At 46.2% G+C, this 22543-nt stretch overlaps 1 protein-coding gene across 1 annotated transcript in view; it reads left to right on the top strand.

Annotated features, from left to right (window-relative positions):
• LOC120023930 (1-phosphatidylinositol 4,5-bisphosphate phosphodiesterase beta-1-like) overlaps positions 1-22284 on the top strand; it is a 195230-nt gene extending 172946 nt beyond the window's left edge. Inside the window, exons 32-34 of the mRNA XM_038968032.1 lie at positions 2499-2585; positions 2839-2863; positions 21009-22284. Of these exons, the coding sequence (XP_038823960.1) occupies positions 2499-2585; positions 2839-2863; positions 21009-21106 (210 nt within the window). The 3' untranslated portion in view covers positions 21107-22284. The remainder of the gene's footprint in view (positions 1-2498; positions 2586-2838; positions 2864-21008) is intronic.
• The last annotated feature ends 259 nt before the right edge of the window (positions 22285-22543 follow it).

The following is a 22543-nucleotide window of genomic DNA, read 5'->3' on the forward strand; positions in this document are numbered from 1 at the left end:
ACAGGTGGTCAGTCCAGTTCAAGTGTTCAGCAGTCTGATGGCTTGTAGATAGAAACTGTCTCTGAGCCTGTTGGTATCAGACCTCATGCTCCGATACCGTCTGCCCGACGGTAAGGCAGTGAACCGCTCGTGGCTGGGGTGTGTGGGGTCCTTGATGATGCTGCAGGACTTCCTCAGGCACGTTTCAATTAGACGTCCTGGACGGATGGAAACACAGTCCTAGTGATGTACTGCGCCGTCTTCACCAGCCGCTGAAAGGCCTTGTGGTCGTGGGCGGAGCAATTTCCATACCAGGCCGTGATGCAACCGGTCAGGATGCTCTCGAAGTCAACAATCAACTCCTTTGTTTTGCTGATGATAAGGGAAAGGTTGTTGTCCTGGCACCACAATGCCAGTTCACTTACCTCCTCCCTATAGGCTGACTCGTCCTTGTTGGTTATCAGGCCTACAACTGTGGTATTGTCAGCAAACTTGATGATGGGGTTGGTGTCATGCAAAGCCACGCAGCAGAGGGCTGAGGACACACCCCAGGGGCGTACCTGAGTTAAGAGTCACAGCGACTGTTTATTGTTGAAGTAATCGTAGGTTATTTTAGGTTAGACAACAGGCTGTGGAGATTGTTGCCAATCCTTGAATGCTGCAGTACAGGCTCTCAGCATGGTAAGGATTTCTCCGTTCTTCCAGGGTTTTTGGTTGGGGTATGTCTGGATTGTTATTGTGGGTAGAACATCATCAACACATTTCCTAATGACGCCTGTGACTGATGATGTACACTGAGTGTACAAAACATTAGGAACACCTTCCTAATATTGAGTTGCACCTCCTTTTGCCCTCAGAACACCCTCAATTCATCAGGGCATTGGACTCTACAAGGTGTCGAAGGCATTCCACAGGGATGATGGCCCATGTTGACTCCAATGCTTCCCACAGTTGTGTCAAGTTAGCTGGATGTCCTTTGGGTAGTGGACCGTTCTTGATACACACAGAAAACTGTTGAGCGTGAAAAACCCAGCAGCTTTTGCAGTTCTTGACACACTCATACCAGTGCGCCTGTCACCTACTACCATATCCGGTTCAAAGGCACTTACATTTTTTCTCTTTCCCATTCACCCTGTGAATGGCACACATACACAATCCATGTCTCTATTATCTCAAGGCTTAAAAATAATGATTTAACCTGTCTCCTCCCATCTACACTTTCACCTGGATTCACCTGGTCAGTCTATGTCATGGAAAGAGCAGGTGTTTGTCATTTTTTTGTACAACTCAGTGTATATTCCTCAGTGTTGATCGATGAGTCCAGGGTGGATGAATCGTTGAACATATTCCAATCAGTATTCTCAAAAGAGTCATGCAGCATTGAACGCAGCGCCTCACTGTTCTCTGTTGGTGGCTCCCTCTTCAGTTGCAGCTTGTAGATGTGGATTAGGAACAGAGAGACGAAGTGGGGGGGGGGGGGGGGGGGCTTTGTACGCATAACTGATGTTTGTGTACACATGGTCCAGCACAGAGGGGGCAGGAAACATGTTGGTGATCATTTGGAAGAATTTGTTTCAATCTTGCTTGGTTAAAATCTCCCGTGACAATAAAGACTGCTTCCCGGTGAGAGGTTTCTTGCTGGCTAATGTTCTTGTGCAGTTGGATGAGTGCCACCTTGATGTTTGCTTGTGGTTTCACTGTATATACACAGCTGTGACAATAACACGTGAATTCCCTTGACATATAGTGGGGTCGGCATTTTGCTTCAGAAACTCCAGGTCGGGTGAACAGGAGCTCGGGAAGTTTTCAACTTCAGTACACCAGGAATTGTTGATGAGGAAGCATACCCCTCCCCCCTACTCTTAACAGAAGCCGCCATTCGATCGATAAGGAAAATGGAAAAGCCATCTGGTTGAATAGCAGAGTCGAGTTAATTGACCGTAAGTCATGTCTCTTTAAAAACAGACGCAGCATTCCTTGACGTCCCTCTGCGATTGAAGCCTTGCTCTGAGTTCACAAATGTATTTTCAGGCGATTGGACATTAGCCATCAAGGAAGTGGAGGCCGTGTAGCCCGTCTTTTCAGCCTAGCTTGGAGTCCCCCTTTCCTTTCTGTTCTTCATCGCCAGCGTTGCCTTTGGTCATCTCGGCCAGGAGCAACAGGTAAGCCCGCTGTGCCAGGAACAAAGGAGCCAATGTAGTATTCCAGATCTGGGAGGCCGAGAGATGTGTGTAGCTTCCGATTCATGATCCAGAAGTGTTTGTCGGTTGTAGGAAATTATGGCACAGACATTCTGAGCGAACAAAGTAAGAATGAATGCAAAAATAGCAATAAAAAAATTGCAAAGTCAAGCAGGAACCGGCAAGACACGCGCCCTCCGCCATCTTTGTGTGTGTGTGTGTGTATGTGTGTGTGTGTGCCCGTCCGTGCCTGTGGATTTGTTTGTGTTTGTTATACGGTATGTATTGCGTAGTGGCTACACCTTACTCTCGCCTACCCCTGTGTTTGCCTGTGTGTAGTTGGAGGATGCTCAGAGTAAGAGAATGGAGAGACTACTGGAGAAGCAGAACGACATCAGACAGCAGATTGTGGACGAGAAACCTAAGGTATGGACACGTTTGCCCTTAAATACAGAACTGTGGGATGAAGTTGCTTTCGAACCAATCATTCATGGTCAGGTATAGGATGCGTTCCACATGTCACTCTAATCCTCTTACAGTGCACTCCTTTTGACCACTAGTCAAAAATGATGCACTATATAGGGAACAGGGAGACATTTGGGACAAAGACATATTTTCATCCCATAAAGGGTCCATTGGTTAATCATTTCCATCATGTCCATTGTTACTGTGATTGTAGGAAGGAGGTACTACAGAGGACCAGGGTAAGACATTCTGCGTCTGAGTGTGCATTAATACAGCTTCGATACTTAAAGCATGTATAACAAAAAGCAGTAACATGAAATAATTTATACGGTTTGAATAAGAAGGCAAACGCTGGAGAATGATAAGTGGATGTGAACCTTGCTTCCGACTCTGCCTTTCTTTAACAATAACCCTGATGGTCAACCGCACTCTAAGGCCAAGCTCGACCTAACCCTCCCAAATACTCTTTGCCCTTGTCAGACGGTTCATTCTTTCCTCTCCTCTTCGCCCCCTCGCCTCTCCTCTATAATGTCTCCTCTGTCTGCTATGTACACGTAGCTGGATCTCCAAACTCCATTTCCATGGCCTGGTTTCTTACCCCTCTTCCCCACTCTGTGTTCTGCTCTGTGTTTGGGTGTCTGGGACAATTGACTATTTTCAGGCATATTCCCTCTGAATACTCTGCTCTATGGCTACGGTTGTATTGCTGTGTGTTTTTGTTGTAACAACTCATTTTTAACCTTGTTATTGTATGTAGAATAGAAAGTACACTTTTTGTCCAGTACCTAATGAATTGGCGATGTCTATAAGAGAATTAGCCGAGTACAGTGCATTCAGAAAGTATTCAAACCTCTTTGACTACAGTAACGTGACACATTTTGTCACGTTACTGTAGGGCTGGGCGATAAATCAATAGCGATAATTATCGAGGTAATTACTTCCCTCGATAACGATATAAAAACGTTTCGATTCATTTTCGATAACGTCGATGTAGAATAATTAGGTACAGCAGTTCCATTTCACCTCTGTGACGCAGCAGGAACGTGCGTAGTGACAACGTGCACGTGGAGAGGTAGACGCCCACTAAAAACCACTTAGCACCTCGAGTGATGGAGTAGCCACAATTAACCACGAAAAATGAGTGATGTAGGCGAAAACAGTGGCGGTGATAGCCATGGAGAAGGAGCAGCTTCCAACGAAGAAATTATTGATAAAAAGGGTTAAACTGTTTCAGTAATTTGGAAGTGGTTTGGCATTTTGAAGTCCGACAAAGAGGAGAGCAATGTTCGGTGCAAATTGTGCCGTAGACAGGTGGGTGGTAATATGACAAACCTTTTTCAACATCTGTAGCAAAATCACTCTTTGGAACATGCAGGAAGTTTGAGTTTGCGCCACGGTATTGATAAACGCCCCTCAAACACCAGCCAATCTAGGGATGTTTGCCCGAAGCAGTCAACACGGACAGCGTTTATGTCCTACAAGCAAACATTGAAAACACAAAGACATCACAAATGCTATTATGCATTGCATTGCTAAGGACATTAGCACAGTCGAAAAGGAAGGTTTCAAGAGGCTTATCAATTGAATTGACACCAGGTACGTGCTCCCTGGCCGCAAACACGGAACAATTCTCCTTCAAGTATAATTTTATGTGCAGCTCACATAATTATACAAAATGTAACCTTTATTTAACTAGGCAAGTCAGTTAAGAACAACTTCTTGTTTTTATGATGACGGCAATCAGGGGAACAGCGGGTTAACTGCCTTGTTCAGGGGGAACAGTGGGTTAACTGCCTTGTTCAGGGGGAACAGTGGGTTAACTGCCTTGTTCAGGGGCAGAACGACAGATTTTTACCTTGTCAGCTCGGGGATTCGATCTCGCAACCTTTCAGTTACTGGTCCAACGCTCTAACCACGGTTTGTTCAGGCATTCTTGAGTTGGAAGCAGATATGCACCTTTTAAACATTATTTGATTAATATCGTGATAATTATCGGTATCGATTGAAAAAATATATAGATATCGTGAAAATTTATTTGCCATATCGCCCGTTCCTACATTACAGCCTTATTCTAAAATTGATTAAATCGTTTTTTCCTCCTCGTCGATCGACACACAATACCCCATAATGACAATGCAAAAACTGAAATAACACATTTACATAAGTATTCAGACCCTTTCCTCAGTACTTTGTTGAAGCACCTTTGGCAGTGGTTACAGCCTTGAGTCTTCTTGGGTATGATGCTACAAGCTTGTCACACCTGTATTTCGGGAGTTTCTCTCATTCTTCTCTGCAGATCCTCTCAAGCTTTGTCAGGTTGGATGGGGAGCGTTGCTGCACAGCTATTTTCAGGTCTCTCCAGAGATGTTCGATCGGGTTCAAGTCTGGGGCACTAGCTGGGCCACTCAAGGACATTCAGAGACTTGTCCCGAAGCCCCTCCTGCATTGTCTTGGCTGTGTGCTTAGGGTCGTTGTTCTGTTGGAAGGTGAACCTTCGCCCAAGTCTGAGGTCCTGAGCGCTCTGGACCAGGTTTTCATCAATGATCTCTCCGTACTTTTCTCCGTTAATCTTTCCCTCGATCCTGACTTGTCTCTCAGTCCCTGCTGCTGAAAACCATCCCCACAGCATGATGCTGCCACCACCATACTTCACCGTAGGGATGGTGCCAGGTTTCCTTCAGATGTGGCGCTTGGCATTCAGGCCAAAGAGTTCAATCTTGGTTTCATCAGACCAGAGAATCTTGTTTCTCATGGTCTGAAAGTCCATTCGGTGCCTTTTGGAGCATCACAAGGATGATCAATGGAAACAGGATGCACCTGAGCTCAATTCCGAGTTTCATAGCAAAGGGTCTAAATACTTATGTAAATACGGTATTTCAGTTTTTCTTATTATCATAAAGTTGCAAAAACAATTAAACAGCTTTTGCTTTGTCATTATGGGGTATTGTGTGTAGATTGATGAGGGGGGGAAATGTATTGAATCCATTGTAGAATAAGGCTGTAACGTAACAAAATGTGTAACAAGGGGAAGGTGTCTGAATAATTTCCGAATACACTGTATATCTCAACTCCACGATACCACATCTGCAAGTTGCTGTGAAGTAAATACTTACATTTTTTTTTTTAATTCTTTAACCTTTACTGTGTACATACACTGAGTATACAAAATAATAAGAATACCTGCTCTTTCTATGACATAGGCTGACAAGGTTAATCCCGTATTGATGTCACTTGTTAAATCCACTTCAAATCAGTGTAAATGAAGGGGTGGAGACAGGTAAAGAAGAACCTTTTAAGCCTTGAGGCAATTGAGACATGGATTGTGTATGTGTGCCATTCCGTGGGTGAATCCTCAAGACAGAATATTTAAGTGCCTTTGAACAGGGTGTGGTAGTAGGTGCCAGGCGCACCGGTTTGTGTCAAGAACTACAACCCTGATGGATTTTTCACCCTCAACAGTTTCCTGTGTGTCTCAAGAATGGTCCACCACCCAAAGGACATCCAGCCAACTTGACACAACTGTGGGAAGCATTAGAGTCAACATGGGCCAGCATCCCTGTGTAACGCTTTCGACACCTTCTGAGGCTAAAAGGGGGGGTGCAACTCAATATTAGGAAGGTGTTCCTAAGGTTTGGTACACTCACACTCGGTGTTTGTCCTCTGTTGTTGTGTGCCTTTGTTTGAAATCCATACTTTTTCATAAAATACAACCACCGACTGCAATCTTCGAGCAACAGCATCGAGGAAAGAGTCGGCAGTTGTATTTGATTGACGTTTTATAAAGAAAAGTATGGACTTCAGTGAACAGCAAGGCCCGCAACAGAGAACAAACATAGGGAACACGGTAGGGGTTTAAGGACTTACATTTTGAAGAAGTTCACTCCAAGTTGCCCTCAACTCCGGTGGACGCGGTATCGTGGAGTTGAGATATACTTGGATATAGGAACATGTGATATGCTTTGGACATGTTGGTGGGGGGGGGGGGGCATGGATGATGTTGTACTTACTAGTGCAGCACAGGAACGATGACTATGGGAAAGTCATACTCGAAACAATGAATAGTGCTTTTCTCAAAAGCTAGGCACAGTTATACTGTCTTGGCTGTAAAGCTGTCTTTAGAGTCAGCCACCTTCCTACAGTAGCAGATCCTCCTCATTATTCCACGGTGGGCGTGTGTTGGCGTGTAAGCGTACGGCTTGTGAGGATGTCATTTTCTCCCCCCGTTTCCTGTCGCAGCCTCTCTCCTTATATCACACTCTGAATCCCCCAGCCCAGATATTATGACAATTCTCTCTCTCATCTTGTACACCATCTGAGTCATACGTAATGTGTTACCACTGACACATGTTTGTAGAGGGAAGAGGAGTAGAAAAAGAGAGTGACGATGAAGTGAAGTGAGAGTTCCATGAAGGGCTAATGGAGCAGGGCATGACTAACCAGGATAGGGCTAATATGAAGACACACACACACATGCACACACATTTTCACAGACACATGTAGACACACTCTCTCTCTCTCTCTCTCTCTCTCTCTCTCACACACACACAGTTCTGACCCAGATTTCTCCTCTGGGCTCAGAGGAGCCGCTAATGGACCGCTATAACCATCCCTGGTCTGTGGAGACCCTCACATCTCTCACTGCGACCGCCCGCCCGGGTTAGCACCACGCTACGCTACCTCACGGCTGTGTGTGTGTGTGTGTGTCAGGCCAGCTGCTATCCCGCTGTGCAGAAGGAAATAGATGCTACCGAGGCCAGTTTACCCAAATAACCACTCATGTTCCATGTCCAGTTTTAACTCAACCTATTTGCTACTGTATCCGTCTGGCCGAAATGAATGTTATAGCTTCTAACCCGTTTACTGTGTGTCTGAAGACGCAGAACTTCTAAGCCATTGTTCCAATGGAGGGTCAGTTGTTTTACATGGAGGAATCTGCCAGGCTGAGTGGCTGGTCTTCAAATGTCAGCATGTGTTCCATTATTTCAACTTGCCTAGGCCATACGGCTATCTGTCAGAAGAGGGAGAGAGAGAGAGAAAATGGGGAAAGAGAGAGATATGGAGTCTATGCGCAGGGAGGGAGAGAGAGTGTGTGTGAGAGGGAATAGCTGATGGAGAGGAAGAGAAGGAGGGAGAGAGAGGGTGTGTGAGCGGGAATAGGTGATGGAGAGGAAGAGAAGGAGGGAGAGAGAGTGTGTGTGAGAGGGAATAGCTGATGGAGAGGAAGAGAAGGAGGGAGAGAGAGGGTGTGTGAGCGGGAATAGGTGATGGAGAGGAAGAGAAGGAGGGAGAGAGAGAGTGTGTGGGAGGGAATAGGGGATGGAGAGGAGGAGGAGGAGGAGGAGGGAAAGCGAGCGCGTGTCCTCTGTCTTGTCTGTCGTCACTCTCAGTGGGTGTGCATTCAGGTGATGGTGTCCTGCTAATGTTCTAATCAAAATGGCTTCACACCCACAGCACGGTAGACGGTGATTGAGCACACACACACACATACACCTTCAACATCACTCTCAAAGACCTACCATTGCACCAGGGTAATCAGCCCTAGTGTCATGGTTGTCGATCAGATTATCTTAAAGTAGCTAACTCTCCAGTGAAAGTATCACTTTTAAAAAGTTCATATTCTGTTAACTCATACCCAAATAATGTTATTGACTCCTATACTCATATTTGTGGCCAAAGCATAAATTGGAGAGAAAAAAAACACTTCAAAGACCCCACCTCAAACTTGTATCTCAAACAGACCGTTTAAGGGAGAAAAAGATAGCTATTTAATCATAGAGTATGATGTCGTACTCCTGAGGAGGATGAGCTGGCCAATCAGCGGTCTAGAGGAGAATGAGCTGGCCAATCAGCGGTCAACACGTCTTCATTTTCTTAATGACCGGTATACGCCAACACCATTCTGTTGTGATACTCCCACACCATTCCAAAACAGAAAAGCAGCTTTTGAACATATTGAATAATTTTGTAAACTATTTAACTCATATTGTAAGTAATTATAGGTCATATGTCAAGGTTTTACCTGGGAGAATCATGCTATGTGGTAGTCTTCCCTTCCCTAATTGTAGGTCACTCTGGCTAAGAGGGTCTGCCGAATGACTAAGAGATAGGAATGTCATTGGGAACTCTGGGTCTGATTCACCTGGACAGTCATCTCTATTACCCTACACCTACACGCTGCACCAGTTGTCCTCCTACTTGACTGTGTAGCTAGCCTAGACAGGTGAAATGCCATTCACACCTACAATACCATTATTCTGTTCTCACCACTTGCTCACACAGGATGTGAGACGACTGGGGAGAGAAGTGTATACGTCACGTGTGTCACTCACGTACACGTGTGCGCACCGGGAGACAAATGTAGTGTGAGTGTGGGGTGTATGTGTGTGGAGGCAGATAGCCCCTCATCCTTTTCAGAGCAGGCAACAGAAAATGGTGGCATCCCCGAGTGCAGGAGCCATTACTGTAACACTCTCACGTACACTTTTTCTCTATCACACACACTCACCGTCACACACACAGTGACGCACACACACACACACACAAACGCACACAGTGTTTGGTCCGTGATGCAACACACCGGAGCCCTGTGTAGTCATGGAAACACTCATTCTACCCCCCCCCCCCCCCCCCCCCCCCCACAAACACACCCCTCCCCGTCATCTTCTATCCACGACTCTCTCTGCAATCTGTTCATTTGGAGCCTGATGACGCAACCCAGGGATAGTGACTGCCTGGTGGTGGCCTGTAGAAAGACCGAGAGAGAGAGAGAGAAACCACAAGAGAGAATAGGGAGAGGGAGGGAGGAAGAGAACATGAGTGAGGAAGAAGGAGGGATAGATGGAGAGAGAGGGAGGGATAGATGGAGAGAGAGGGAGGGATAGATGGAGAGAGAGGGAGGGATAGATGGAGAGAGAGGGAGGGATAGATGGAGAGAGAGGGAGGGATAGATGGAGAGAGAGGGAGGGATAGATGGAGAGAGAGGGAGGGATAGATGGAGAGAGAGAGGGAGGGATAGATGGAGAGAGAGAGGGAGGGATAGACGGGGAGAGAGAGGGAGGGATAGACGGAGAGAGAGAGGGAGGGATAGACGGAGAGAGAGAGAGGGATAGAGAGAGATTGACGGAGAGAGAGAGAGATTGACGGAGAGAGAGAGGGAGGGATAGAGAGGGAGGGATAGACGGAGAGAGAGGGAGGGATAGACGGAGAGAGAGGGAGGGATAGACGGAGAGACAGATGGATAAACGGAGAGAGAGGGAGGATAGACAGATGGAGAGAGAGAGGGACAGAGAATGAGAGAGACAATGAGAGAGAGAGAATGAAAATGAGGGAACATGAGAGAGAGGGAAAATGAGAGAGAAAATGTCCAGAGGCTTATTATGGCCCAAATGGATCTGGCTGTTGCTCTTGATTCTGGACACAAAAACAGAGAAAGACCCTTTATCTGGAAAACAGTGATTCCTTCCTCCCTCTCTCTCTCTCTACTCTCCCCCTTTATCCCACTCTTTCTCTTCCTCATTCTTCCCCTCCTTCCCTCTCCCTCCCTCTCCCCTCTCTTTCAGACTGTGGGAGGTCATGGCTTCCCTCATCACTGCCTTTGGTCTGCTCCTCTCTCTACTCCATAGGGTCACATCAATAATGCACACAACACACACACACACTCTCTGCCCACAGGGAACATTGTTACTCCCAGAGGAAAAGGGATGCAGTGAAACGAAGTCCTTTTGTCACACTTTTGTGTCCACGTGTGTTTGTGTGTGAGTATGTCTGCATGTGTGTGTGTTGCGTGCCAGGTTACACTCCTGCCTGCCTGTGGTGTTGGATGACAGGGCTGCTGTTTAAGCTCAAACCATGGTGGTCACCCTCTGAGGCTGAATTGGCAGGATGTGTGCGCGCGTGTGTATGTCTGTTGACTAATGAAGGTGTCTTGAAAGGTTTCACATCTCTTGTTGTCCTGCTGGAAACCCTCCCCTCTACATCACTATTTAATAGTTCCACGTTGTCACAATGAGCCAGCTCTATATATCAGCATTACTATAAGAAAATAATAAAAAACATTAGAGGGAGTGAGAGAGGAATAGAAAGAATAGGATGGGGGGGAGATGGAGGAGAGACCTGTCCATTCTCTAGTCAAGGAATAATTGAGTCCTAGACAAATATACTTGACTCTGTAAAGAATAATCTTGGCTAAAGTCAAACACATACAAATAAACTATTCATAAAGCCCATCTCTCTCTCTCTCCTTCATTATGCCTCTCCTGTGGACCACTGGAAAGAATGCAAATGGTGCTGAAGCAAACTCTCAGACAGCCAGCACGCACATTTCAGAGTGGTGACCCCTCGTTCACCTCCTGGTCATGGAGAGCCCAATTGGACCGTGTTTGGACATATCTAGTACAGGAAGGGACAAACACACACAGTGTGGCATGTGTCACAGGAGTGGGTTGGAACTGCTAGGGTTGAAAATGGACTGGGTTCTGCTGTACCTAAACCATGTTACAGTACCTGAAGACTGCCAGGCAGCTTTCAAATGGATCCTTCTTCCTTATTAAGTGCACTCTGTGGGCCCTGGTCGTAAGTAGTGCACTATGTAGGGAAAGGGTTGCCGTTTGGGATGCAGGCCCGTAAGTAGCACTCAGAGTTATGCTGAGACCCGGCAGGGCTGAGGGACACAGGTGGATTCTGAATCCTTAATGCTGGATGTCATCACTGGTGGCCAAACATCCTCCTGGACAACTCCCCTCCCGCAGGGTTTTGTTCCAGCCCTAATCTAACACACCTGATTCTACTAATCAGCTGCTCCCTGGGACCTTGAGTGTGTAGGGCTGGAGTAAAAGCCTGCAGACCCGGAGTAGGCTTCGCCACCAATGTAATACATGTTGAGTGCTGCTGTTATGTAACCTGTCTTACTAGCTCTAGTACTGAGAGTGACAAGAAGCCACACATTCATTTGGAACCGAATTTAGTTCCGAGGCCCTCCGACACACACACACACACACACACACACCGCTTCCCTCGATGGCGCCTCAGAATGAGGACAGATGGTGAAAGTCATCCAGTATAGTATTTTAAGAAAGGCAGAAGTGTGTGTGTGTGTGTGTGTGTTTTGACAGATGATGGGTCTTCTGAGGAGGTACCGTATTTAAATGCTCGTTTGGGTCCAAGCGGAAACCACACACACAAACACTGCGCTGGTCTCTGAAGGGTGGTTGAGGTTGCGCAGTCAGATCCGGACACCTGATGAGACCTTCTATTAGACAGCACTGTTGGAGGAGGCTCAGCTCTCCACCGTGTTAGATGCCGCATTGAGAGGGGTGGGAGAAGAAATGGGGACTGACAGAAAGCGAGAGAAAGAGACCCTGCTAGCTCCATCTGCTCCTCCTCTCCGTCCTTCCATCCTCCTCCTCTCCTCCCTCATCACTCCATCCCTGTGACTTTTAATTACCTCAGCTGTCACTCCTCCCCCAGGTGATAACGAGGTGTGGTGTTCGTCACACCCTGTACACAACACACACACACACACCCTGTACACAACACACACACACACACACCCTGTACACAACACACACACCTCGTCCTGATACACAACCTGTCTCCAACATTTACACACACCCTGTCCCCAACCGACACACACACACACACCCTGTCCCCAGCCGACACACACACACACCCTGTACACAACACACACACACACACACCCTGTCCCAACCCACACACCTCGTCCTGATACACATCCGACACACACACACCCTGTCCACAACCGACACACACGCGCACCCGTACACACACACACCCATGAACCATTGACTTCCGGCCACCCACCCCATTTCACCTCACACCCTCCTGCTCCACCCCACCTTTTTTTAACACATACCTAGAAACCATCCGAGCTAAGCGAGAGATAACAGCTTTAATCAAAGGACCTCAGGGCCTATGGCTTGCAGGGGGACAGCAAGCCACACATACTCTCGCTCTCTTTCTCACACACACACACATACAAACACACATACACAGTACACAATCTATCTCTCACACTCGCACGGCAGACTGTCCCTTCATAAGTAGGTCAGCAGAGGGGAGGAGATGGGCTGCAGAGCGAAGCGTCTTTAGCCATCTGGCAAAACACTCTTCCTGGAAGGTCACCTTGGGGTGTGTGGTCAGTTCAGGGAAGAGATCACCTTAGGCTCCGTAAGAATGGGACACACACACACCTTAGAAAAGGTGGTCCAATCAGACCAGACACCACTTCAAGCTCGGTTAGCGAAAGAGTAAGGGGAGCCTAATTAGAATAGAACTTCCCTGTCCCAGGTAATGGAGAACTGCCTTCAGCTTCACGTCACAAGTTACATGAAATCATCTCATCTTCACGTATTTACGTGTCTAGTAGGTAGAGGGTGTGTTTGTTTTTAACCAATGTGTGATGCATGATGATAAGATATGGGTTGCATCCTAATTTGCTCCCTTTTCCCTATACACTAAGTAATCGAAACATCAATAACACCTGCTCTTTCCATGACATAGACTGACCAGGTGAATCCAGATGAAATCTATGATCCCTTATTGATGTCACTTGTTAAATCCACTTCCATCAGTGTAGATGAAGGGGAGGAGACGGGTTAAAGAAGGATTTTTAAGCCTTGAGACAATTGAGACATGGATTGTGTACGTGTGCCATTCAGAGGGTGAATGGGCAAGACAAAAAACGGGGTATGGTAGTAGGTGCTCAACAGTTTCCCGAGTGTATCAAGAATGGTTCACCACCCAAAAGACATCCAGCTAAGTTGACACAACTGTGGGAAGCATTGGAGTCAACATGGGCCAGCATCCCCGTGGAACACTTTCGATACCTTGTAAAGTCCATTGAGCCTGTTCTGATATTGCAAAGTGTTCCTAATGTTTGGTATACTCAGTCCACTACATTTAGGACTGATCAAATGTAGTGCTCTATGTAGGGAATAGGGTGCCATTTAGGAGGCAGATGATTAAATGTATTATTTCCATGGTACAGAGGCTGGTTCTGTCATTAGGCAGGTCAGTCATTGAGGACAGCTTGTCCTACGTGAGGAGAAGTGGAATCAGAAAGATGTGTCAGAATCTGTTTGGATCAGGTGGAGACTTAATGGAGGGAAAGTCAAGTGCACGGAAAGGACTGAATGTCGGGAAGGACAAGTGGTCCTCCTTGGTCCTGAAGAGTCCATGGGCGGATGTGTGGAGGGGTAATCACCTCTCTTTCTCACCTCACCTGTCCTCTAGTCTATGTGATTGACTTCATTCCTCTCTCCTCCATATAGCCCTCTCTCCTTTCCTCACTCCAATTCCAAGTTGGATAGTCTTCATCCCTCTCTCCTCCTCTCCCCTGTCCTCCAGTGGGATAGTCTTCATCCCTCTCTCCTCCTCTCCCCAGTCCGCCAGTGGGACAGTCTTCATCCGTCCCTGCCTGTGTCTCACACAAGTGTCTCTTAACACCTGGAGGCTTCTCTGTACACACATTTTTGGATTTGAATAGCCCCACTCAAGAATGACTCCTTGGATTGGAGTGGGACTGAGGTTAATTAATATTGGATCACTCCACTATAGTTTGATTGTGTATAAAAGGTGTATTACCCACAAAGACAGCCATAGTCCTGACCATTAGCCCACAAGTCATTTGGCGATACATTAATCGTAGGGTTGTTTGATGAGTAAGTAATCCTACAAAAATCATATTTTTTTTGGCGCGAGTCCACCGCTGTAAGATCAGAGTTATTCAAATCAGCCTTTTTCCCCCCGATCTCATGTAATGCTGACGAGCCTCAGTTGAGCGCTTAGATTCTGACATGGCCCTTTTAAAAATGTTTACCTTTACTTATACAGGTAAGCTAATTAAGAACACATTTGTATTTACATTGAATACCTGTCAAACGCATCCATAAACAACACATCAATAAACAACAATCGTACTGTACATATCTATATTACATTTACATTTACATTTAAGTCATTTAGCAGACGCTCTTATCCAGAGCGACTTACAAATTGGTGCATTCACCTTATGATATCCAGTGGAACAACCACTTTACAATAGTGCATCTAACTCTTTTAAGGGGGAGGGGGGGGTTAGAAGGATTACTTTATCCTATCCTAGGTATTCCTTAAAGAGGTGGGGTTTCAGGTGTCTCCGGAAGGTGGTGATTGACTCCGCTGACCTGGCGTCGTGAGGGAGTTTGTTCCACCATTGGGGTGCCAGAGCAGCGAACAGTTTTGACTGGGCTGAGCGGGAACTGTACTTCCTCAGAGGTAGGGAGGCGAGCAGGCCAGAGGTGGATGAACGCAGTGCCCTTGTTTGGGTGTAGGGCCTGATCAGAGCCTGAAGGTACGGAGGTGCCGTTCCCCTCACAGCTCCGTAGGCAAGCACCATGGTCTTGTAGCGGATGCGAGCTTCAACTGGAAGCCAGTGGAGAGAGCGGAGGAGCGGGGTGACGTGAGAGAACTTGGGAAGGTTGAACACCAGACGGGCTGCGGCGTTCTGGATGAGTTGTAGGGGTTTAATAGCACAGGCAGGGAGCCCAGCCAACAGCGAGTTGCAGTAATCCAGACGGGAGATGACAAGTGCCTGGATTAGGACCTGCGCCGCTTCCTGTGTGAGGCAGGGTCGTACTCTGCGAATGTTGTAGAGCATGAACCTACAGGAACGGGTCACCGCCTTGATGTGAGTTGAGAACGACAGGGTGTTGTCCAGGATCACGCCAAGGTTCTTAGCACTCTGGGAGGAGGACACAATGGAGTTGTCAACCGTGATGGCGAGATCATGGAACGGGCAGTCCTTCCCCGGGAGGAAGAGCAGCTCCGTCTTGCCGAGGTTCAGCTTGAGGTGGTGATCCGTCATCCACACTGATATGTCTGCCAGACATGCAGAGATGCGATTCGCCACCTGGTTATCAGAGGGGGGAAAGGAGAAGATTAATTGTGTGTCGTCTGCATAGCAATGATAGGAGAGACCATGTGAGGATATGACAGAGCCAAGTGACTTGGTGTATAGCGAGAATAGGAGAGGGCCTAGAACAGAGCCCTGGGGGACACCAGTGGTGAGAGCACGTGGTGCGGAGACAGATTCTCGCCACGCCACCTGGTAGGAGCGACCTGTCAGGTAGGACGCAATCCAAGCGTGGGCCGCGCCGGAGATGCCCAGCTCGGAGAGGGTGGAGAGGAGGATCTGATGGTTCACAGTATCAAAGGCAGCCGATAGGTCTAGAAGGATGAGAGCAGAGGAGAGAGAGTTAGCTTTAGCAGTGCGGAGCGCCTCCGTGACACAGAGAAGAGCAGTCTCAGTTGAATGACTAGTCTTGAAACCTGACTGATTTGGATCAAGAAGGTCATTCTGAGAGAGATAGCAGGAGAGCTGGCCAAGGACGGCACGTTCAAGAGTTTTGGAGAGAAAAGAAAGAAGGGATACTGGTCTGTAGTTGTTGACATCGGAGGGATCGAGTGTAGGTTTTTTCAGAAGGGGTGCAACTCTCGCTCTCTTGAAGACGGAAGGGACGTAGCCAGCGGTCAAGGATGAGTTGATGAGCGAGGTGAGGTAAGGGAGAAGGTCTCCGGAAATGGTCTGGAGAAGAGAGGAGGGGATAGGGTCAAGCGGGCAGGTTGTTGGGCGGCCGGCCGTCACAAGACGCGAGATTTCATCTGGAGAGAGAGGGGAGAAAGAGGTCAAAGCACAGGGTAGGGCAGTGTGAGCAGAACCAGCGGTGTCGTTTGACTTAGCAAACGAGGATCGGATGTCGTCGACCTTTTTTTCAAAATGGTTGACGAAGTCATCTGCAGAGAGGGAGGAGGGGGGAGGAGGGGGAGGAGGATTCAGGAGGGAGGAGAAGGTGGCAAAGAGCTTCCTAGGGTTAGAGGCAGATGCTTGGAATTTAGAGTGGTAGAAGGTGGCTTTAGCAGCAGAGACAGAAGAGGAGAATGTAGAGAGGAGGGAGTGAAAGGATGCCAGGTCCGCAGGGAGGCGAGTTTTCCTCCATTTCCGCTCGGCTGCCCGGAGCCCTGTTCTTACAGGGCTCTTATACACATCAATTACACAATACACGAAAAGCAAACACAATACACGAAAAGCAAACACAATACACGAAAAGCAAACACAATACACGAAAAGCAAACACAATACACGAAAAGCAAACACAATACACGAAAAGCAAACACAGTAATATGAAACAAACACATTCTTCAGTAAAAAGGTTCTCGAGCATCCTGCCTGAATTGCACTACAAGCACTAAATTCACCAACTTTAAGGAGATCATTCCACATGAAAGGCGCATAAAAACTTGAAGCAGAGTAAGACATCCCCGAGTCCGGTCTGGTAACATACTTCTGAAGGTTAACAATAAGGGTAAGGTATGGCAGAAGTTTATGCAAGAAGGCTCTACAGACAAAAAGATCAACGAATCGATCGACGAGACTTCAAGGAGGGCCGTGTAATGATATGTACTGAACAGACCTGTGCAGAAAACACTTATTTTGTCGTTTATTTGAAAAGACCAACTTTTCAAATACTCAAGGTAGTTTAAACTAAAAGGCAACAATTTTTTTATTTGATATTTAAATGATATTGAATACCTCTTTTAGAAAACCAAATAATATTTGAAGGTATTTGGAGTCATTTGAAAACAACATTTTAAAAAATGTCAAGGAACCAAAAACTACAACAGTTAGTTGAATCTAAATATATGATCATTAGCACATGGCTCGGATGGCTCTTAGATATGAATCTTAATATAGGTCGATAGCCATGAATTAAATACATGAGAGACAAAGAATCACCTCAACATTAGAGTAGACAACTTTTGCAGCTTCAAAATGACTAACAAATACACTGAGTATACCAAACAATAGGAACACCTTTCTAATATTGAGTTGCAACCCCCCCCCCCCCCCCCATTTTGCCCTCAGAACAGCCTCAATTCATTGGGGCATGGACTTTACAAAGTGTTGAAAGCGATCCACAGCGATACTGCATCATGATGACTCCAATGCTTCCCCCAGTATGTGGATACCCCTTCAAATTAGTGGTTTCTGCTATTTCCTGCTATTTCAGTCACACCCGTTGTCGACAGGTATAAATCGAGCACACAGCCATGCACTCTCCATAGACAAACATTGGCAGTAGAATGGCCTTACTGAAGAGCTCAGTGACTTTCAACGTGGCACCGTCATAGGATGCCACCTTTCCAACAAGTCAGTTTGACAAATTTCTGCCCCACTAGAGCTGCCCCGGTCAACTGTAAGTGCTGTTATTGTGAAGTGAAAATGTCTAGGAGCAACAACGGCTAAGCCGTGAAGTGGTAGGCCACACAAGCTCACAGAACGGGACCGGCGAGTGCTGAAGCGCGTATCGTGTAAAAATCGCCTGTCCTTGGTTGCAACCTTCACTCCCGAGTTCCAAACTGCCTCTGGAAGCAACGTCAGCACAAGAACTGCCATACACAAGCCTAAGATCACCATGCGCAATGCCATGCGTTGGCTGGAAACGCTTTCTCTGGAGTGATGAGTCACACTTCACCATCTGGCAGTCCGACGGACGAATCTGGGTTTAGCCGATGCAAGTAGAAAGCTACCTGTCCCAATGCATAGTGCCAACTGTAAAGTTCGGTGGAGGGGGAATAATGGTTTGGGGCTGTTTTTCATGGTTCGGGCTAGGCCCCTTAGTTCCAGTGAAGGGAAATCTTAATGCTACAGCATAGAATGACATTTTACACGATTCTGTACTTCCAACTTTGTGGCAATAGTTTGGGGAAGGCCCTTTCCTGTTTTTGCATGATAATGCCGCAGTGCACAAAGCGAGGTCCATACAGGAATGGTTTGTCGAGATCGGTGTGGACGAACTTGACTGGCCTGCACAGAGCCCCGACCTCAACCCCATTGAATACATTTGGGATGAATTGGAATGCCGACTGCGAGCCAGGCCTAATCGCCCAACATCAGTGCCCGACCTCACTAATGCTCTTGTGGCTGAATGGAAGTAAGTCCCCGCAGCAATGTTCCAACCACTAGTGGAAAGCCTTCCCAGAAGAAAAGGGGGGACCAACTCCATATTAATGCCCATGATTTTGGAATGAGATGTTCGACGAGTTGGTGTCCATATACTTTTGGTCATATAGTGTATATAAAACACAGGGAAATGATGCTTTTGACGGCACTGGGCCTTTAAGAACATAATATCCAACCAAAGAAGCAGCAAAGATGGTGCTATGACCTTGTCTGAATCCTGACTGGTGTACATATAGAATACATTTCGTAGTTTTAAAAGGATCTAAGTTCGAGTAGGCAAGAGAGTTTGGAAATGGGGCGATGATTATTTAGGTCACACGGGTCACCAACATTGTGAAGGGGAAGTATATTGGCTGCCTTCCAGACCCTCGGGATGGTACCAGAAATAATTGTAAGGTTAAAGCTGCAATATGTGACATAGAAATATTAGTTAAAGATCTGTCATTCTCGTTGAAAGCAAGTCTAAGAAGCGGTATTTCTATTTCTATTATATGTTCTATGTGCTCTATTTCTATGGTTCCCGTTCTTAAGTTTCATTTTTGCGTCTTTTACTTTAGGTTTTCTACACCAGCTTCAAAAAGCTGAAAATACAATATTTTTGGTTATGGAAAATATATTTCACAGCGGTTTAGATGGTACAATGATTCTCTACACTATACTTGCTTGTTTTGTCACATAAACTGAAAGTAGGCGAACTATTAGGATTTTAGCAACCAGAAAATGGCGGAGCGATTTCTGCATAGTGCACCCTTAAAAATGTGTTAAAGATTCTGTAATCAGATGAGCAGAAAGCTGCAGCAAGAAAGGATCAAGCAAATCAGCCCCAGTGGATTTTTTGTAACATCAACATCATTTTTTTTAACATCACAGGTAGAAAGTTGTTGAAAAGAAAACAAAGATTCACTAGAAGTTGACGGAACTTCCATAGAGCCAACTGGAGGCTATAAGAGGGGCAGGCAGTCGACTATCTCGCCAGGGTCCATTAAACCACTATTTCTTTCAAATAAATAGCCTGCCGAGATAAAAACATTATTTATCTAATTTTTCTCAGTAATGATGTCAGTCTGACACAACTTGCTTATGCAGGAAAGGAATTTCCTCTCTTCTGTGCGTTAACTGTTTTCCAAAATTGAGACGGATCACCAGCAGAGTCTGAGATGGATGTAGCTTTCTTGATTGAGGAAGTGCATCTGTTTCTTAATTGCCTGAAAACCTGCCAATCAGCTACAGAGTCAGGTGGTAAATCCCAGATAAATGTGTATTTTGGTTTATGGACACATGTCTTGTGGGGATAGTGATATTCAGAGAACGTGAAGCCACGAGTTGATTTCACATACATAGCCACCTCTCCCAATTTCTTTTCAGTCTGTTATCAGCAATGTCAATGTCCTTATCCAGGATCGAGCCATTTAGCCAAGTCTCTGTGAGGACCATAATATCCGAGCTCGTGTCATGCACCCACATATAAAGAAGGTCCATGTTTAACATCAAACTTCGTACTGTACGTTGACACCCCAAGCCGTCTACGCAGTTTCCATATTTGTGGTATTTGGGAAAAAAAGGCACTCGACAAACTTACCACAGTGGGCTTCCGAATTGGGCTAACTGTAACAGAGCTAACATATTATCACTAACAATACCCTTGTGAATATGGATGTCTGTAGCAGTACGATGATAACTCTCTGAAATAGTGGGAATGGGGAGAATTACCTGAGCAGGGGTTGGGCTGTTTTCTTAGGCTCTTAGATTGTGATGTGGTTCATCTTTGCTGCTCTCCTTTAATTATGGCCCTCCCCTGGGACGCAGCAGGGTAGTTAAACAGAGAAATCAGCATTAAAGCAATTATTGGATCAGAATGAATACAATCCTGTCATCTGTAATCATTAGCGGCGGCTATGCCTGGGAGAAAACAGACTGTATCACTCTCTCTCTCTCTCTCTCTGACACTCCGTCTGTCTGTCAGAAGGCAGGGAGCTCAGTAACTTTATTACTAATTGAGGTAGAGGAAATGTAACTGAAGAGAACCTGTTGACCGGTAACATCGACTCAGCTGGTCCATATCAGTCATCACTAGTCAGTGACAGCATATTCTTTTCTCCTCTTCAGTTACAGAGTACATGGGGTAACAAGGACAAGTTCAGTATATAATGATGTAGGCCCACTCTGTTGGTTCTGTAGACCCATACCGTTTGTCCTCCCTATTGCTGCTTATAGACCCATTCTCTGTCCTCTCTTCTTCCTATAGCTGCAGAGAGGTGGACTAGGACCAGTTCTCTTTGTAGCTGTAGTTCTCTTGCTACGGTTTGTTCTGTGGTTCTATTTGGTTCTGTTGTAGAACCACACTTTGTTCTCTTCTCTCCCAATAGCTGCAGACCGAGCTGGACCAGGAGTACCAGGACAAGTTCAGACGGTTGCCCCTAGAGATCCAGGAGTTTGTCCAGGACAGCAGCAAGGCCAAGCTTAGCGCCGACAGTACCCATGGCAACCTGTCTGTCTCCTCGACGACCGAGAGGCTCAACCACAAAGCGTCACAGTCAGAGGATGACACAGAAGACTCGTCGGAAAGAGTGTTTGACACACCCCTTTAAGACAAAATCTGAAATGACACCCTTTTCCCTATATAGTGCAGTACTTTTGGCCGGAGCCTCATATAAGACTGTCCAAAAGTAGTGCACTATATAGGGAATAGGCTTTAGAGACGAAACATCATTAGAGACTAAACCCTCCCCTTCCTCTGAATTGGACAGTTCTGGTTGGTCGTTCTGGCTCGAGGTGAAAATTGCCATTCTAGGGACAGATTACCCTGCGCTCACTCCTAACCTGAACCAGTAGGGGGGTTAAACAATATCTGACCCTGGACCAGTAATAGGGAGTACCTACTCTGTTGTTCTAATCAGATATGTAAATACTTGTTTTGTATTTGTATGTGTGTTTTGTTGTTTTGCTTCGGAGCGGTGCAACCACAGGATACGTGTATGTGTGACTCGCCACTAACTATGCGCAGGAACTAAGTTACATACTTGAACCATTGCACAGACAGAATCATTTCCTTTTTTGAAAAATGTTTTTAATGTGTTCCTACTTTTTAAACAAGACAACGTATTAGGTGTTAGATGACGTTCTCACAATGCTGACTATAGTGTAGGTCAGTCAGTGGTGCCAATGTTTTGATTTCACCGTGCACTTAGAGAATAATTACGAGTAGCATTAATATGACATTGGTTAAGACCAAGGCAATGTTGAATTTGTAACCTACAATGGCACTGCAATGTAACGTGATTACATTGCAAGCCCCAAATAAAGTCCAGGCATAGCAAGTCAATTTCAACTTCCTGTCCAACCACTGTGGACACAGCCTTTATTTTCTTTATTGAAAAGTACGAATGGCTCCTCGTGTATATTTTGCACCGAAGGCTTTCTACAGAGCTAACTCTTCTATTCTTTTGTAGCCACCAAGCACTGGAGGCTTGGTGGTTTTATTTCGTCCTCACAAAAGTAAGTCTACTCTGTTGCTGCTACCTTGTTTTAATACTATTGTTGTCCTACTTTGCTTTGTAAGATATAATATTGGCCTGGCCGAGACGTACTTATTTTATAGTTTTATTTTTTTCATTTTTGTAATGTTTTTGACACGTTAGCGTTTAGATTGTTTATGGTGGGGGGTGCCGTGGGGGGTGCGGAGAGAGGGGAAATGGATGGGAGGGTGATGAGGGATGGAGGGAGGGTGATGAGGGATGGAAGGAGGGATGGAGGGAGGGTGATGAGGGATGGAGGGAGGGTGATGAGGGAGAGTAAATCATGTATCTGCATGCTGTTGAACTATTGTAAATGTTACTGTAGCAGAAAAGACGTAACGTAAATGTAAAATGTACATTTCTCTGTCCTCTTGTACAGCAGATCA

This window comes from Salvelinus namaycush, chromosome 29 (genome assembly GCF_016432855.1).
Source record: "Salvelinus namaycush isolate Seneca chromosome 29, SaNama_1.0, whole genome shotgun sequence".
Taxonomy (NCBI): Eukaryota; Metazoa; Chordata; class Actinopteri; order Salmoniformes; family Salmonidae; genus Salvelinus; species Salvelinus namaycush.